This window comes from Rattus norvegicus, chromosome 3, assembly GCF_036323735.1.
Source record: "Rattus norvegicus strain BN/NHsdMcwi chromosome 3, GRCr8, whole genome shotgun sequence".
Lineage (NCBI taxonomy): Eukaryota > Metazoa > Chordata > Mammalia > Rodentia > Muridae > Rattus > Rattus norvegicus.
This window is the reverse complement of record NC_086021.1, coordinates 90,161,588-90,180,178: the sequence shown is the minus strand read 5'-3', so window position 1 is coordinate 90,180,178 and position 18,591 is coordinate 90,161,588. Positions and strand designations below refer to the sequence as shown.

The 18,591-nt window shown below is 42.8% G+C and overlaps 3 protein-coding genes across 9 annotated transcripts in view; 2 read left to right on the top strand and 1 right to left on the bottom strand.

Annotated features, from left to right (window-relative positions):
• Nucleotides 1-1,445, top strand: part of Zdhhc5 (zinc finger DHHC-type palmitoyltransferase 5) — a 28,156-nt gene extending 26,711 nt beyond the window's left edge. For 5 of the 6 annotated variants that reach the window (XM_017591896.3, XM_017591898.3, XM_017591897.3 and 2 more), the window contains one exon: nt 171-1,445. In XM_017591896.3, coding sequence (XP_017447385.1) covers nt 171-336 — 166 coding nt within the window. In that variant the 3' untranslated portion in view covers nt 337-1,445. The remainder of the gene's footprint in view (nt 1-170) is intronic. The other variant, NM_001039338.1, reaches the window with a different exon arrangement.
• On the bottom strand, nt 828-11,350 carry Med19 (mediator complex subunit 19). The gene is given in 5 exon segments (NM_001107741.1): nt 828-2,710; nt 3,772-3,866; nt 4,159-4,255; nt 4,412-4,668; nt 11,090-11,350. Coding segments are annotated over 5 exon segments (735 nt in total). The 5' UTR covers nt 11,307-11,350; the 3' UTR covers nt 828-2,641.
• Nucleotides 10,901-18,551, top strand: Tmx2 (thioredoxin-related transmembrane protein 2). 2 transcript variants are annotated; one of them, NM_001007643.1, is made up of 10 exons: nt 10,901-11,108; nt 11,398-11,475; nt 11,577-11,900; nt 14,789-14,849; nt 15,088-15,201; nt 15,473-15,549; nt 17,057-17,163; nt 17,340-17,405; nt 17,507-17,636; nt 18,105-18,551. In NM_001007643.1, the coding sequence occupies exons 3-10, from the start codon at nt 11,712-11,714 to the stop codon at nt 18,246-18,248; spliced, it is 888 nt and encodes a 295-aa protein (NP_001007644.1). In that variant the 5' UTR covers nt 10,901-11,108; nt 11,398-11,475; nt 11,577-11,711; the 3' UTR covers nt 18,249-18,551. The 2 variants fall into 2 exon arrangements, with proteins under 2 accessions (NP_001007644.1, XP_063139352.1); XM_063283282.1 differs by lacking the exons at nt 10,901-11,108; nt 11,398-11,475; nt 18,105-18,551 and having other exon boundaries at nt 11,712-11,900; nt 17,340-17,394; nt 17,507-17,599.
• The last annotated feature ends 40 nt before the right edge of the window (nt 18,552-18,591 follow it).

The window sequence follows — 18,591 nt, the reverse complement described above, 5'->3', positions numbered from 1 at the left end:
AATGAATTGGGGAGAAAGAGAAATCAGTCTTACTTTAAACATATCAATAAAGTAAAAGGGACTGTATTTGGGTAAGAAAATATGTGAAAAACTCACCCACCCCCCAATATTAGACCTTTTGTGTGTTTTGTGCATCTTTCCCTGATGTCTGTTTCTTCTTTTTCCCTCAGAGACGAAGTACAGCTCAAGACCACCTACAGCAAATCCAATGGGCAGCCCAAGAGTATAGGCTCAGCTTCCCCTGGCCCAGGCCAGCCACCTCTCAGTAGCCCCACAAGGGGAGGAGTCAAGAAGGTGTCAGGGGTGGGTGGCACCACTTACGAGATTTCTGTGTGAATCTTGGCGCCTCCCTTCCCCCACACCTCTGCACCTACACCAAAGGGCCTCAGGTGGCCACCTTCCTTCCCTCAAGGGGCTCCCCTACTTTGCATGGACATTTTTTAAACCACCGATTCCAAGAGGATGAGGCTTGTTTTACAAAATGCCATGGGGTTAAGGAGAGTTGGGGCCCTGAGACTGGGGTGGCACCTCCCCCTCCTTTGATCTTTTAAGACCTTCCCTTCCTTGATCCCTGGACCAGACTCAGTGGACATTTGTGCAATTGCTCGCCCTGGAGGGAACCAGATCATTTTTAAACCAGAAATAATTTTTTTTATTATTGTTACGGATTCTATTTTTTTCCTCTTCTCCGTTACCAGGTGTGTGTGTACATATATATATATTATAAATATCAAAGAAATTATATATCTATCCTGGGATGGGAAAACAAGGGAGGGATATATAGAAATATATATATATGGAGGGGGATTTTATTCTTCCCTTTCCTTAGACCAGCAGGAAAAGAGAGACATTAAAGTCTTCCTTTTCTCCATGGTTCCCTCTTTTGTCCCAGTTACCGACTGAAGAAGTAGCACCTGCTGGTGCTCAGTGATTAGGAAAGAAACCTGGGTACATCTGGGATTCTGTCAGATAAAAGAACTTGGAGAGTTTTTAAACTCCTTCACATCTAATTTCCCCAGGAAAGGGGTCACAGTTCCATGATGGTGGTGGGAGATCAGGAAGAGAGCTTGGCCAAATTTAAGAAACACCAGGCAGCCCTGCCCTCCATTCTTGGAAGACAGGGATTGTGGTGAGCCCCTTCAATGCTTCCCTAGAATTTACAGGAAAATCTTAAAATCCAAGGCCAGGAGAGAAGAATCCAAAAAAGCAATATTTTTCATCATATGCCAAAAATGGGATAGAGAGAAGGAGTGGCAGGCCTAGGCCCCTCCGATTGTCCCTTGGGGTTTACCCCTTAGCCCACCTCAATATGGTGCTGGGTAGAGGGGTAGCTGGGTTCTAACCTTAAACAGGGAAGACTCCAGCCTCTATACAGAGACCCTTTAATTTTTTTATTCTGATTAGCCATTTTAAACCAACAAAGAATAAAATAAATCCTGATCTAACCAGTTCCCCCTGACTTGTGTTTTGTCTGGTTAAGGCAGAATGGTCTTATGGAGTCAAAAGGAAAACCTCATTCTCTGGTCCTGTTTTTATTCTGGCTATCAAATTAAATGCCTGGCTGGGTGAGAAAAACCTGGCTTTTCATAACAAAAGCATCTGGTTTGTTGAAATTTCTTGTGTTACTCCTCCTTAATTTCCTCTTTAGAAAGTAAAAACAGCGAAGCATGGTGGTGCATGCCTTTGATCCCAGAACTTGGTGGGAACTGCAGATGGGTCTCCAGCCAGCCTAGCCGTCATAGCAATCCAGGGTTGCATAGTGTGATGTCTCAAAAAAAAAAAAAAAAAAAAAAAAAAAAAAAAAAAAAACCCTAAACTTTTTCAAAACAACCAAATCCAATATTAAACTTCTTGTGAGAGGTTCATTTAAAAAGCATGTAGGGAAAAAAAGGGAGGGAAAGGAAAAGATAAACTTGCCTAGTATACATACGTCTTAGGGGACAGGCACCAGAGAACGGTAGGAGCACGATGAGACAAATACTAGTTGGTCTTTCCTGCTGAAATATACTGGTGGCTGTGGATCACCAGTTCACTGTGGTATATAAACACAGGTATAAACCTTATTTGGGCCAGCTTTCCTGATGGAAGATGAAGATCATCCAGGCACTTTGCTCTGAGCATAATCAGCAAAGTAATTTTGTGTCTATGGTGGGAAAATACTAGCAAACTTGCTTTCACACCATGTTCTCTAGTCTCATTTTGATTTTCTAGCCTGCTAAAGAAGAAATCATGTGATGGCAAGATCCAGAATCTCTTGCATCTTATCTTAGTCCCTTGTCCTAAACTTTGATTCAAATAGAATGGCACTTGTCTCTTAAAAGGCAGCTATGCTAGTCTGTTAAACGCACTTTAAAAGCAAAACAAAAAACCGAAGTCCTGGAATCAAATTGCATAAAGGAGAGGGGGAAAAAAAAGAAAAACAGCTTCTTGTAAAAAAGGACGTCCATGGAAACACCAATTGGTCTAAACCATAAAAAGCATGGCCCTTCTCTAAAGTGTATTAGTCACATGCACAGCAGGGGCTGGCCCCTGTCCAGCCGCTGGATGACCCCACAACAGGGTCCAAGTGCCCAGAAGACAGTTTTTATCAGCAGGTTCAGTATCACAGGAAAGTCATCCTTGGCAAAGTCCAGTAGTCCTATTAGCGGAGGCTGCTGCTGCTGCTGGCTTGAGAGCTGCCCATACCCGGGTGGTCTGGACTATGTCGGTTCTGGAAAAAAAAAAAGTAAGGACATTCAGAAACTAAAGATGGACCTAGCTGGATGTGGTGGTGCATGTCTTTAATCCCAGTACTCTGGAGGCAGAAGCAAGTAGATCTGAGGTAGAAACTAGCCTGGTCTACACACTGAATTCCAGCCCAGCCAAGACTACATCTTGAAACCTTGTCAAAAAAAAAAAATAATAATAATACAAGGTGAGCCTGCTAGCATAAACTTGTAATCTCAGTTACCTGGGAAAATGGAGGCAGAAAGACTACAAATTCCAAGGCCTGCCTAGACAATCCAGTGAAACTCTATCTCAAAAATTATCAATAAGAGGGGCTGGAGAGATGGCTCAGTGGTTAAGAGCACTGACTGCTCTTGCAGAGGTCCTGAGTTCAATTCCCAGCAACCATCTGTAATGGGATCTGATGCCCTTTCTGTTGTGTCTGAAGATGGCTACAGTGTATTACACAAAAAATAATTCTTTAAAAAAATTATCAAACAAAATATAAATTTTTTTTTTTGGGTTCTTTTTTTTTCGGAGCTGGGGACCGAACCCAGGGCCTTGCGCTTCCTAGGCAAGTGCTCTACCACTGAGCTAAATCCCCAACCCCAAAATACAAATTTTTAAAAAGACTGGACATGGCTCAATACTAAAGCAATTGCCTACCATGAGTGAGGCCCTAGCTAATTCCCTACTACTTCAGAGAAAAACAATAAAAGAATTAGCCTTGGTCAGTTTTGTTAAAAAAGAAAAAAACAAACAAACAAAAAGTTTGCCCTAAGTTTTCAATTTTTGGTCCAACTTGAGGCAAAGAATTCTATTTAAAAATGGTAAAATGGTGGCTGGAGAGATGGCTGGCTCAGTGGTTATAAGCATGTACTGTCTTGTAGAAAACCTGAGTTCAGTTCCCAGTACCATCATAGGACTGTGACTACAGCTCCAGGGCTAAGCCCTCTTCTGGCCACTGCACTAATGTAGGGAAGCACATGTACTCATAAATAATAAAAAGAAGGAAAAGGTGACACAGGGAAAACTTGATGGGTCCCAATCACATCAGCTCCCTACCTTCTTCTTCTTCTTTTCTTTTTTCTTCCTTTTTCGTTCAGGATCCTCCTCTTTTTTCTTTTTCTTCTTCTTGTGATCTGAATCAGATGGTGTTTCTGTAGGAAACATTAAGAGCCTATAACCTGTTGAGCTTAAGATCTACTGCTATAAACTCTCAAGGCTACAGGAAAATCTAACTCTAGAAATCCTACTACTATTTTTCTCAAGTGTCTAGAAAGGATATAGAGGTCTTGCTAGAGCACCTGTGCTAAGTCACTACTTGCCCAAGAAAGGGCACTATATGAATTTCTTTTTGGGGAAAACCTGGGAGTCCAGGGTAACTAAGCTTCACTGTAAGGCCAGACCATACTTGACAGGGTCTCTGTTTGAATAAGAGGTGCTCCTTACCTGGGGGAACAGGATCCTGGGTACGGCTCTGTTTGTGCTTATGCTTATTCTTCTTCTTGGGAGGCTGAATATGCATCAGACGACACTGCTCTGGCAACTGAGGGAACCAAAAGACGGTCCTAGTGAGCAGAGAGAAAAAATCCTCTCCCCCATCATCTGTTCTCAGTAAATTATGAAGGAATAGACTTGGACAGAAAACTACCTCCATACCTTTCAGGCCATTTACTTTCTTACTCCCCAAAAAGGGACTCACCGGGCCAGTATGGAGGCGGAAACCAGACAGCATGGTCCCTGTGATCGGATTAAAAGAGCCACCAAGAATAGGAGGTTTCTCAATGAGGGAGCGGAGGCTGCTGTTGTCATGGGAGCCAGGAAGATCAATCATCCCAGGGAGGTCAGGCAGGAAGTTACTTAGCTTCTCCTTCACTTTCTTCCCACAGAACTTATTATAGGCCTGTTCCAGGTTGTAGTGTGTGATTAAATTGGTGCTGCCCGTCAGCTCTGTGCTGCCTAGAAAACAGTAATAATAGTTATACCAAAAGCAGGTAACTTTTTGTTAGTAGCTCGGAAGAAAATTGAAAGAAAAAACAATCTTTAGACTTACTTTATATGTATGTTTATTTTGTCTGCAATGTTATGCATGTGTACCATGTGTGTCTGGTGCCCGCAGAAGAGGGGGTTGGATCCCCTAGAACTGGAGTTAAAGATGGTTGTGAGCTGCCCTAGGAACTGAATCTGGCTCTTTTGCAAGGGTAACCCATGTCCTGTTGAACAATCTCTCCAGCCCCACGAAGGACTATAGTAATGTAAATGAGGAATCTATTAAAGGAGAATTATTGTCTTAGTCACTGTCCTATTGCTCTAGAGAGACATGGCTCCAGGAACTCTTATAATTACAAGAAGGTTTCCTTAGTTTCAGAGGCTTAGTTCATTATCATGTTGGGTAACATGATGACAGCATGGCACTTGAGGAGTTGAGAAATATCACCAGCATAGAGAGATCCTAGGCATGAGCTTTTGAAACCTCAGAGCCCATCCCCAGTGACCACACCTCCTAATCCTTCTAATCTTTTTCAGTCACTCCCCGGTGACTAAACATTGAAATATTGAGCCTCTGGGAGCCATTCTTTTTTTTTTTTCATAGCAGCCTTATTTATTTTTTATTTATATATATATATATATATATATTTTTATTAACTTGAGTATTTCTTATATACATTTCAAGTGTTATTCCCTTTCCCGGTATCCGGGCAAACATCCCCCTCCCCCCTCCCCTTTGTTATGGGTGTTCCCCTCCCAACCCTCCCCCCATTGCCGCCCCTCTGGGAGCCATTCTTATTTAAGCCACCACAATTATAAACCTTTTCAAAAAAGTAAAATAAGAAACCAAACAAAGCCAGGCATAGTGGCACATGCCTTTAATCCCAGCATTTACTTGGGATGCAGAGGCAGGCGGATCTCTGTGAGTTCAAGGCCAACCTATCCTACAAAGCTAGTTCCAGGACAGCTAAGGCTGTTACATAGAGACCCTGTCTCAAAAACAAATCATATAATTAAACACACATACACACAAAACCAAGCAGAAAAAAATAAAAGTAAATTTTATAAGTTGAACATTCATAGTTTGTTCAAAAGTCTGAAATGTGAAACTTAGTGAATTCAAGCACTTAACAAGTTTCATATTTTAGAGCATTTCAGACTTCATATTTCTGGATTCAGGATGTGCAACTGGTTAAAATCTATGCAGATATTTTGAAATCTGAAAAACTGGAAACATTTTAGATAAGCGTATTAGATTGTAGACACTAAACCTGTATGTAATAACATGGTATCGAGGTATGGTGGTACACACCTGTAAGTGTAATGCTACGAGACAAGGTTTAGGCTCCCTAATGAAATCCTGTCTCAAACACCCCACCTCAGTAACATATAATAAACAAACACAAAATACTACACCATGGGCTAGAGGGATGGAAAGGTGATGGAGCAAAGTAGGGAGAGACAGAAACTCAAAAAAGGAGGAAAACTAACTAGAATAACTTACTTGACATTATATCAAATACTGTTCTGCTTTTCATAAAATGATCTCAGAAACATCTCTGTGTGGATCAGTATAACAGAACCTTATAGTTCAGTTACAGATACAATATATTCAATGGCTGACTTTTTTCAAAATAGAAATATGCTAATAATATGGACAAAATAAAAGTAGAACTATCTAATGAACAACCTCACTGATAATTATGACAGCATACAGGTAAAGTGGCCTGTTTATGATATTTACTTGGGAAAGTTCCGGTTCTGAACTGTGAAGGCAGAGATGGTGTCTTTTTTTTTTTTTTTTTTTGGTTCTTTTTTTCGGAGCTGGGGACCGAACCCAGGGCCTTGCGCTTCCTAGGTAAGCGCTCTACCACTGAGCTAAATCCCCAGCCCCAAGAGATGGTGTCTTATCCACATGACTGGTTAGTGCACAGGTTATACATTAAAATGTTTCTGACATAAGCACTTTTTTTCTGGTCTAGGCCTTACTGCACATGTTCCCTTCTCTTCGCCGTGCAATAATGCAGAAGGCTGATGTGCAGCAGTGTTGGATCCTTAGTACTGTCATGCCTCTCCTAACTGAGCACCCTCCTGTTTGTCTCATTTGTCCTGTTTCCGCCAGTGCCCCTCCTTCCCACTGGTTATGTTTAAGGCTCAGCTGAGAGGGTAGTTGTTGGTTTTCATATTTTTTTTAAAGATTTTTATTTATTTATTATATGTAAGTACACACTGTAGCTGTCTTCAGATACACCAGAAGAGGACATCGGATCTCTTTACAGATGGTTGTGAGCCACCATGTGGTTGCTGGGAATTGAACTCATAACCTCTGGAAGAGCAGTCGGATGCTCTTAACCGCTGAGCCATCTCTCCAGCCCGCTTTTCATATTTTTTTTCTTCCAAAAGGGTTTCTTTATTTAACACCCTGGCTGTTCCAGAACTTACTTTGTAGGCCAGGTTGGTCTTGAACACAGAGAGATCTGTCTACCTCTGCCACCCAAGAGTTGGGTGGGTGAGCCACCAAAGCCAGTGCTTTTCAGAACTTCTAAAACAGGAGTTCAAGCATACCAAAGTGGCATATCCTGGTAATCCCAACACTCAGGAGGTAGAGACAGGAAAGAAAGGAGCTCATGCTCATCCTTGACTGCAGGAGTTTGAGGCCAGCCTGGGTGACATGAGACTGCCTCAAACAGAAAAGAAATTAAATAAGTAAACATGAGGGGGCTGGCCAGATAGACAGACAGCTCAGCAGATGACCCAGGTTCCATTCCCAACACCTGCTGGGCTGCTCACAGGCATTCGTATATAAATCTAGTTAGAGGAAATCTGATGTCTTCTCTGACCTCCCTGGATACACAGTGCGTATACACACATGCAGGAAAACATTCATACACATAAACACTAAAAAGTAAATAGGGATTTAACTTCTATTTGAATTGTTGGTTCTCTGAAAATGATTTATAAACCTCTTTAAGCCATACAGCCACCAAACCCAGACAATATTGCTGATGCTAAGAAGTGCATGCTGACAGGAGCCTGATATAGCTGTCTCCTGACAGGCTCTGCCACAGCGTGACAAATACATAGGCGGATGCTTGCAGCCAACCATGGATTGAGAACGGGGTCCCCATTGGAGGAGTTAGAGAAAGGATTAAAGGAGCTGAAGGGGTTTGCAACCCTATAAGAACAACAATACCAACCAACCAGAGCTCCCAGGGACTAAACCACCATCCAAAGAGTACACATGGACTGACCAATGGCTTCAGCTGCATACGTAGCAGAGGATGGCCTTGTTGGCAACAATGGGAGGAGAAGCCCTTGGTCCTGTCAAGGCTCGATGCCCCAGTATGGAGGAATGCCAGGGCAGGGAGGCAGGAGGGGTGGGAGTGGGGAACACCCTCATAGAAGCAGGGAGAGGGGGATGGGATAGGGGGTTTATGGATGGGAAACTGGGAAAGGGAATAACATTTGAAATGTAAATAAAAAAATCCATAAAAGGGGGGGGGCATGATTCTAAAAACCAAATTTTGAATTCCCAACTCTTTCTATGTCAATTCTATGCAGATTCATTTTTTTTCCTTTCTTGAAAGTCTAAATATTGTTTACATCATTATGGCCCCTCTATTCCAAACCTGAGAACTCATGTTCTGTAGTTTTAGAAACAAAAACCAGTGGTACAGTGCTTAGGTGCTTATGTAGCTTGTGGAAGGTCTTGAGTGTGATTTTAAGCATGGGGGTGCTCTATTTAAATAACCTCTATTTAAATTCCCATGGTACTAGAATCTAATAATTTTTTAAAATTTTAAATTTTTTTTGATATAGAGTCTCTCTCTAAAGTCTTGGATGACTTGGAACTCACTAGGTAGACCAAGTTAGCCTTGAACTGAGAGATCAACCTGCCTCTTGATTTATCCTGAAAGATTTATTTTTATCCTATTTGGTGTGTGTGCGTGTGTGTGTGTGCGCGTGCGCGTGTGTGTGTGTTGTGTTGTGTGGATGTATGCCACATATTATTTGAGTGCCTATGGAGGTCAGTAGAGGGTGTTGGGATCCCTGGAGCTGGAGTTACATACAATTGTGAGGCTCCCATATGGATTATGGGAACCAAGCTTGGTCCTTTGGACAACATCAAATGTCCTTAACTGCATGACCTTAGAGTCATCTTTACAGTTCCAATGGACCTTTTCAAGGCAAGGTCTCATGTAGCCAGCAATGACCTTGGGCTCCTGATCTTCCTGTGTACATCTCCCAAGGGCTGGGATTATAGAAATATACCATCAAGCCCGGTTTGTCAAGTATGGAGAATGAATATAGAGGTCTTTATGCATGCTAAGCATGTACTCTTCCAACTAAACTACATCCCTAGCCTTCCTAATCAAATTTTATTACAACTTAACTTTGGAGCCTGATCAACTACTAATCTTCCTGCAAAATTTCTAATGTATCCAGATAGATCTACGTATCCTCTGGGTAGAAAACAGCAACAAAACTGTACCACTATTTCCTTTGAGAAAATAACTTTCTAATTTTGTTTGCCTATATAAATTCTTCAGAGTTCAGTTCAAATGACATCTTATTATTGCTGTCATTTTGGCTAACACATTTTGAAAACCATCAGGTAGTTTTAAACACTGCTTCCTGTGTGAAGCATGACTATAAAGTAGTAAACAGACACCCACAAAGATACAAGCACCATCCTTAAACCATGTATTATGGATCTCAAAAAGTAAGCTACGTAAAAACCCGGCTTAATAATCTCCCCTTCTCAGAATCCCACCATACCCAGCGTTTGCCTCGGAGATTCAGTATTTATCAACTGATTTATATATAAATGGCATAATCAGAACAGGAAATGCAAAAGATAAACTGCTGGAAGAAGCTGGGCATGGTGGCACATACCTGAAGGCTGAGATTAAGTGGATCTCTGTGAGTTCAAGGCCAGCCAAGTCTACAGTGAATTTGAGACAAGCCAGGGCTACATAGTGAGGCAAAACAACTAAAATAAGGAAAAAGAGAACTTCTGGAAGACACCTGTCATTAAAGCACATATAGTTATTTCTTTATGCTTCAGTCCTCAACTATAAAATATAATACCTATCTATCTAAAAGGGCTACATATTGTACACACCTCACTGATGTGAACTTTAAACTACTGTGCTAATAGCTAATTGGGATAACTGAACTTCTATTTTTCTTTTTTTGAAGCAGGATCTCATGTCCTCTAGGCTGGGCTGGAACTCCAGAACCTTCTGCCTTCACCTCCTGAGTGCTGGTATATAGTACCACAAGTTCCCTAAGATTTAACATATCCAGAACACCTCTTGATTTTTAGCTCTTCAAATTTTTTCTTTCCATAACTTCCTACTCTCAGACTACTATAACCTTTGTACAGAACACCCACAATTCCTCTGTTTATATTTAGTTCTTTATTTCTGTAGGCTTCACCTTTATCATGTATCCTGTATTCATTTGCTTCTCTACTGCTAAGTCCTGGTCCAAACCATTCTCTTTTAGGAACACTGATTTCTGATTACCCCATTTTCACTTATGTTTCTGCTGAATATCTTTTTAAAAAAAAAAATCACTAAATTAGCTCATTCCCCCCCCCCCCCATGTTGAAATTGACTTCAACTTGAACTTTAAACCTACATTGCCTTATAAAGGCCTCTACCTATTTTCCATCAGTACTGGAATTGTTCCTTTCCTTGAATTCAATGTGTCTTCTGCCCCTCAGATATTCTAAGCACCCCCCCCCCCATCTTCCCCTCCAAAACAGGTCTCCTGATGTAGTTTCTTCTATCTAGTATCTTCTCTCTGTCCAAGGACCGATGGCTTTGTTTATTCTTGAATGTTACCTACTCAGAGATGATTCTGTGAACACGCGCCTTATGCATGGCAGTCAAGAGTTCTACCACTGAGCCACGCCCCCCCCCAATTTTCCCGAATAACTAACTTTATGAATGTAAGAATTGATTCAATTCTAGTCCTTTCTTTGAGCGGGTTAATCTCCAAGTCCCTGACGAGGAAGGCAACTTGCTATAAACCAACAAGTTTGTGACAGACTTTAAACTAAAATCTTACTGTCTCCAGAAACGTTAAATCAGGTCTCCCGAGTTCCAAACAATGGCTCGTTTTCATAGAGTCACAAACAGCGGTTAGAGAACCCGGATCACAGAACTTCTCGCTAGAGGTAGTCCCAGATATTCACACCCAACCCAAACCCACCCCGGGAAATCAAGTTATCTTTTAGAGTTGTGAATCGCCAAAGGGCTTCTGACACTGTTGCCCACTGGCCACCCGTAGCCCTGTTATCTTACACCTTGCGCTGCAGGATGCTAGCCACAACGGTCACCTAAACTATTATCTGATTGGCTACTTTTGGCCCACTACTCACCTGGCAATTCCCGCATAAGGTAGAAGGGACCGCTTCCAGCCGTGGACTTATCCGCTCCCACGGGGGCCGAGGTCGCGGTCGAAGGTGGAGCCGTGCCTGGACCACCTCCCGGAGGAGGAGGGGGTGGCGGCGGAGGCTTTCCAGGCCCGAACCCTAGTGCGCTTGGTGGCGGTGGGGGGTCAGTTTGAGCTCCGAACAGGGCTGTGAAGTTCTCCATAGCACTCGCCGCTCTTGGTTACCCGGGATCTGGCGTTAATTACTTTCATTGGACAGCACTTTCACAGGGTACCACCCTCTTGGTTTAACAGCTTCCCATCATTGGATACGCTAAGCTCCGCCCACCATCTTCCGGCAACTTACTTCCTTTGCCCTGAGAGATTGTTCAGGTAGTGTTTCACAGACTAATAGCCAATAAAATGACTCAGGTAGAAAAGCGACAATTATGAGGACCAATAGACTATCTAATTCATTTTCCGATCTATTATAGCACCCAATAAGAGATCTACATCCGGGTCTGGAGGCGTTGCATCTGATATTTGGCCCAATAGAAGCCTTGCTGTTGGGGGCGGAGGACGACGATTTGGGGAGCGGGAGTGAGCCTGCAAGAGTGTAGGCAGGGAAGATGGCTGTCCTCGCGCCTCTGATTGCCTTGGTGTACTCGGTGCCGCGGCTTTCTCGATGGCTGGCCAGACCTTATTGCCTTCTGTCTGCCCTGCTTTCCATTGCTTTCCTCCTCGTGAGGAAGCTGCCGCCGATTTGCAACGGTCTCCCCACGCAGCGCGAAGATGGCAACCCGTGTGACTTTGACTGGGTGAGCGCCCCCTGCCTTAGTAGCTGTCGACCTTGACCATCCATCCCTGCCCTGCAGGTGCATGTGAAGATGGGAGGGCGGGTTTCGAGTGTAGCTTACACACTTGAGTGGAGAGCCTAGGCCGTTATCTAGTCCTTACCTTCGTGTTAAAGATGGAGAAACAGATTCCAGGGTTTCCATCACAGATGAACAATATTCTTCTGTGATTCCAAGTTCCTTGGGGCGCCACTGACGAAGACTAGGCCCGTGGTAGAAATACCATTTAAATTTTTCTAATTTTTAACGAAGTGATCACAGTGTAGTTAGGCGATTTTTCAAGGTAACACAGCGTTCACTAAGTGCTGTCTAACCTTAATCAATTCTCTGATAGACCGGCAGACATAGGTCACTGACTCAACAAAATAAATGACTTTGGTGGAAAAATCGTCTGCTCTGGGCATAACAACTGTGCGCACTATCTTCCTGAGGTGGGATAGGAAAACAGGGAAGGTTACAAAAATACGAGGTGGGGGGAAGCCCATCAACCATCTAAGAAGCAATATTTAAGAACAGTTAACATTTACCGTGAAGGTTGTGGACATAGAGCTAATATTTTTTTTTCATATACAGATATTTATGCTATAACAGCAATGACCAGGACTAAAGGTATTAATATAACCTTGGGTAGGCCTCACATGTTCTGGGACTCTCAAACAAGATTATTAACTTTGTTTACATTAAAGATACAATACTGTTGCGGGGCTTTGGGTTGTACCATTTTAACCCAGCACTCTAGAGACAAAGGCAGGTGACTTCTGTAAGATTGATGTAAGCCTGATCTATATAGGGCTTTCTAGATCCATCAGGACTACATAGTTAGACCCTAACTCAAAACAAAAGAGCACCAGATACCCTACTTATTTCTATTCCTGTACTCTGGAATCTTACTTTATAAATTACAACTCTGCCAGGTGCCTCTTAAGATTTGCCCTATGATTTCATTAGGCCCTCTGAAGAGAACAGCTTCAAATCCCACCAATATAGTATAGATGACTATGATTAAAAAAAAAAAATAAGGAAGAAGTGCCTATGGTTTTGAATCTTCCTGAACTCTTTTTTTCTCCCTTAACCCACACACTTAAGACTATATTAAAATAGCTTCAAAATGGAAAGATGGTTCAGTGGTTAACAATACATACTCAGGCCAGGCAGTGGTGGTGAGTGCCTTTAATCCCAGCATTTGGGAGACAGAGGCAGGTGGATCTCAGTGTGTTTGAGGCCAGCCTGGTCTACAGGATTAGTTCCAACAGCCAGGGCTGCATAAAGGAACCTTGTCTTGGGGGAGGTTAGGAGGAATCACACATACTCATTTCTGATAACCCATATTTGATTCTTAATGCCCACATCAGGAGGCTTGGGGCTGCCTGTAACTCCAGGTTTTGGGGGGAGGGGGGGCCTTTCAGTGACCTGCACTCACTTGCATATACCAGCACACATGTATGTGATAAAAATAATAAAAGTAAACATTGAATTAAGAAGACCTCAACTCTGGGGACTGGAGAGACGAGATGGCTCAGTGATTAAGGGCACTGACTGGTATTAGAGAGAGGACTTGAATGAGGTTCCCAGCACCCACATGGCAGCTCAGAACCATCCATCATTCCAGTTCCAGAGGATCCAGCAATGACCTCTAGTCTCTGAGAATACTAAACACACAGTGCAGTTATATACATTCAGGTAAACTCCTAATACACATTTAATGTATTACACATAAGCGAAAAATATTCTTTCAAAACAAATATACACACAACTCTTTATACTGGCTAGCCGTGAAACTCTCCTTTAATGAAACTATGAATCCTACTTTGACCTGAGTGGGCTCCTAAGAGATTAGGGGAGCTCCTCAGGCTGTGCCAGCATCAGTGGAACTACACCTGTAGTCCTCATTGGCCTGAAACTTGATATGTTGTAGACCAAGCTAGGTTTGAAGTTTTTTTTTGTTGTTGTTGTTGTTGTTTTGTTTTTTTCTTTTTTCTTTTTTCTTTTTTTTCGGAGCTGGGGACCGAACCCAGGGCCTTGCGCTTGCTAGGCAAGTACTCTACCGCTGAGCTAAATCCCCAACCCCAGGTTTGAAGTTTTGGTGTTCCTCCTGCCTCAGTCCTCCAGGATGCTGGGTTCACACATGTGCACCACTACATGTGGACTCACACCATGTGTATCCTGAAGACAGAAGACAGCATAAAAATTTGAGACTCCCTGAAAAGAAATTGTAATAATAATATAATAATAAGTCATTGTAAAACCATAGCATGGTAATACACACTGTGATTTCACCATTTGGGAGGTGAGGCAAGAGGGTCACAAGCTTAAAGTAAACCAGCATGGGGAGTTGGGTGCCAACATGACCCATGAAAGATTCTCCAAAACAAAATAAAAGAGAAGACATTCTGGCCTAAGCTATATAACAAGATCCTTTCTCAACCAGATGATAAAAGAAGCCCAGCACTGGAGAGGCTGAAGTGGGAGGAGCACTGTGAGTTTGAGAGAACTGTCTCCTACAAGATGTTGTTGATTTCCACGTGTATGCTGTGGCACACGCCTGAGAGCACGCACATGCGCACACACACACACACACACACACACACACACACACACACTCACTACCTTGTTAAAGAAAACCAGTGGGACATGGTTATGTATCCCAATAATCAGAGGCTGAGACAGGAAAAGATACTAGCCGTTTGCCAAGGTTAGACCCTAAGCCTCAGTCTTTTGACTTGTTGGTACCACTGTCCCTCAGCCAGCTCCAGCTATGGCTTTATTACCAACTCAAGCTGGATCTCTTGTTTTGCATTTCATATTTTGTCCCCTATCCCATCAGCCTTGTTCACCACTTTGTTGTCTTCCAGAGAGAGGTGGAGATCCTGATGTTTCTCAGTGCTATTGTGATGATGAAGAACCGCAGATCCAGTAAGTTCCTGCTGTGCACTGGCTGGGCACTGGGACTCATGCCGTGCTGAGGCTCCCCTTTCATGCTGTTGGAGGAACATTGTATTTAGTAAACTAGTTCCACATTTCATGCCAGGGACTAGTTTCTCCTTGGCCTTTGTATATCCTCTCCCTCCTGTTCCCATTTCAAAGTACCCTAGGAAGAGGGGCAAAGAGTGGGAACTTCAGCCAGCCTGACTGTGGTATCTCTGTGTTCTAGTCACTGTGGAGCAACATGTGGGCAACATCTTCATGTTTAGCAAAGTGGCCAACGCAATTCTTTTCTTCCGATTGGATATTCGAATGGGCCTGCTGTACCTCACACTCTGCATAGGTGAGAAAATGGCTTTTATTATGCTAAGGTTCTATAAGGTAATAATTCAAAATAGTAAAGTTCTTTGATAAAGGCTTGATTTTTGAGGACCAGATTCCGATCCTTATCTTGAACCTAATGAATTATATGTGTAGCTAAGGTGGTGCTTTCTTAGACAGGATTTTAAGAGGAATATGTGCACATATTCTGAAATTCCTGAGTGAGTTTGCAAGTAAATCTGTAAAAGGCCTTGTATATTTTTATCTCTTGACATTTTTTTCTCTGCATTTAGTGTTCCTGATGACCTGCAAGCCCCCCCTGTACATGGGTCCTGAATATATCAAGTACTTCAATGATAAAACCATTGATGTGAGTATTCTGCTTCCTATTTCTTGGTTCCTGCTTTATGGCTTCGTGTTCTTTATTCCTACAGACAGTGCCTCAGGGTAGAAGTAAACAGCTGGGGTTGGTGATGGGCAATTGTTATGCTCATACTTGGGAGGCTGAGGTCGGATTGCTGCCTAGGGGGGTTGGTCTGGTGCTGCTTGTATTCAAACACTAAATTCTGTACCCCAAGATCTAAGACTAGTGGATCCTCGTGTACACCAGCCTTTGTTGTATAAACCTTGCTTCCCAGTTTAAAACGAGTGGTTAAATAAAACTGACTACAGCCAATAAGTGCTGGAATAGAGAAAGCTAGAGTTTGAGTTACCAGACTGGGGGTCGCAGGTAGGGACCACGAGGAGAAGGAGCACAGAGGAGGGGAAGAGGCAGAAGACAGGAGATCTCTGTGATTCATGACCAGAAGTATGTACCACAGGGAAATGCCTCCCTAGAACACCTGCTGAAGACTGCTGAAGCAAAAATAACGCAGAGAAGTAACAAACAGCAAGTATTTGGGGAGCCTAGTTGGGGTAGTAGCATTAGAGATTTAGTTTAGGGGTAATCCCCCGGTAATTGTGCAGAGCCTAGTAAATAATACTATATTATTTATGTCTCATTTATTTGAAGCTAGGTTGTATTATTCTAAATTGCTGCAAGGTTTCGTTTGTTTATTTTGGTTTTTCAAGGTAGGGTTTCTCTGGATAGTCCTAGCTATTCTGGATCTTCCTCCATAGACCAGGCAGGCCTCAAATCAGAGATCTTTTGCCTTGCCTAGCAAATGCTGGGGTTAAAGGCCTGCTTAGTGAGTTGCTGCAAGTTTGAGGAAGTATAGGCTACATAATGAGTTCTAGAGCAGTTCCAGCTCCGTGTCTGTCACAGGAAAGACTGGTAGGCTAGTGAGATGAGCTTCATCAAGTAAAGATATTTGCTGCACAAGCCCTGACAGCCTCAACTTGGTCGCTGGAACCCATGTAAAAGTAGAATTTGAGAATCCACTGCACAGAGTTATCCTCTGGCCTCCATATGTGTGTTCTCGCAAAATAATAATAATTAAAAAATAAACTTAAAAAAAAGGTCCTTGTTGCCAAACGTCAATCTTCAGGCTAAAAAGAGAGAACTGACAATAAGCGGGCAGTGGCATGCATGCCTGCACCCACACAATAACTGTAGCTACACATTTCTTTTTGGTTATTAAAAAAAAGATTGGTGGCCGTTACAGCTGGGAAGTTCTGGGGGAAGGTCCATCTCTTGATTTATAATATTTTATAAAAGTTTGTTTTAATACTTCCCTCCAAATGATTTTTATTTGTAGTAGAGTGCTTGCCTTACATGTATGAGGCATTAGATGTAATCCCTGGAACCAACAGGTAAACCTGGAAATGTTGTCAGGGTACTGTTCATTGTGGAAGGGGAAGCCCGCGATTGCCATGGGTCTGAACCTTCTCAGGTGCTCGGGTGATTTAGCCCATTCTCTCTTTCCTTTGTGTGGTAGGAAGAACTGGAACGAGACAAGAGGGTCACTTGGATTGTGGAGTTCTTTGCCAATTGGTCTAATGATTGCCAGTCTTTTGCTCCCATCTATGCTGACTTGTCTCTCAAGTGAGTATACACAATGAAGCATATCAGAGACAGAGACCTTGTAGCTCCCTTCCTTTGTCCCTAACCTTTGCATATCCAAAGTTGTTTCTCCCTTTCTTACCTAGGTATCTATACTTTCACTTCCCTTGATCCATCTCTTTATATTTCAGTACATTAAATAATATGTTTTTTTGCAGGTACAACTGTTCAGGGCTAAATTTTGGGAAGGTAGATGTTGGACGTTACACTGACGTTAGCACACGGTATGTAGATGCTTGGGCTGGAGACCCAGTGAGAATTAACTTGCAGTGATATAAGTAGTGTATACAGGTGCACACTGTACTGAGCCCTCATCTGATCCTAGGTACAAAGTGAGCACATCACCCCTCACCAAACAACTCCCTACCCTGATCCTCTTCCAAGGTGGCAAGGAGGTAATGCGTCGGCCACAGATTGACAAGAAAGGACGAGCTGTCTCTTGGACCTTTTCTGAGGTATGGGAAAAACATGGGCCATGGTTTGGAGAAAGATATACAACAGTGAATGGGCTTTATACTTCGTCTGGGTTTAATCCTGAATTCTGACACTTGCCCACTGTTTTTGAGGATGTAGATTAGTTCCAGGATATCACTTATTAAGTCAGCAGATTTATGTTATATGCTGCTAATACTGAGGAAAAATGATAGAGACTTGGTGTATGAGGTGCTTGTATTCTGTAGGGAATTAGGTTCCTCATCACTAAATTTCAATAAACTGGAGGCTCATAGGATTGCTTTACAGTTGCACGGAACAATTCTTGACACAATAACTGGCCTCTAGTAGACACTTAAGTATCAGAAAAAGGGTAGGGTAGGGCAGATTCCTCTGGTTTACAGACTGTGCTTAGTTAAATACTTCCTACTCCTACACTCTGAACTTTACCTTCCCACCTAGCGGTTGATGTGTTCATCTCTTTTGCATAGGAGAATGTGATTCGAGAATTCAACTTGAATGAGCTGTACCAACGAGCCAAGAAGCTCTCAAAGGGTGGAGACATGTCAGAGGAGAAGCCTGGGAACCCTACGCCCACTGCCGTGCCAGATGGGGAGAACAAGAAAGACAAATAGGACCCTGCATTGTTTTTGCTTCCTCTCCTGTCCATTTCAGGAACCTTCGAGGCCCAGTTCCAGCTGTAACCACAATCCTTGCCTGAGGCCTTTTGATTTCTCCTGTTTGGCTGTGCCTAGGTGGGGCACTGTGTCTGCTTCTGATTTTTAAAGAAGCATCTTGGGAACCATGAAGCATTCTATTACGAAGGGCTGTTCTGCCCTGGCCAACTGTTCCTCGAAGGGAGTAATCTCATGGATAGAGGTAGAAATGGTTTCCCTCCAAGGTTGGGTCAGTGTGTAAACTGCTGTTCAACACTTGAATATCACCAGTCTGGTTTAATCATTCCCCTAGTGAGCCTGC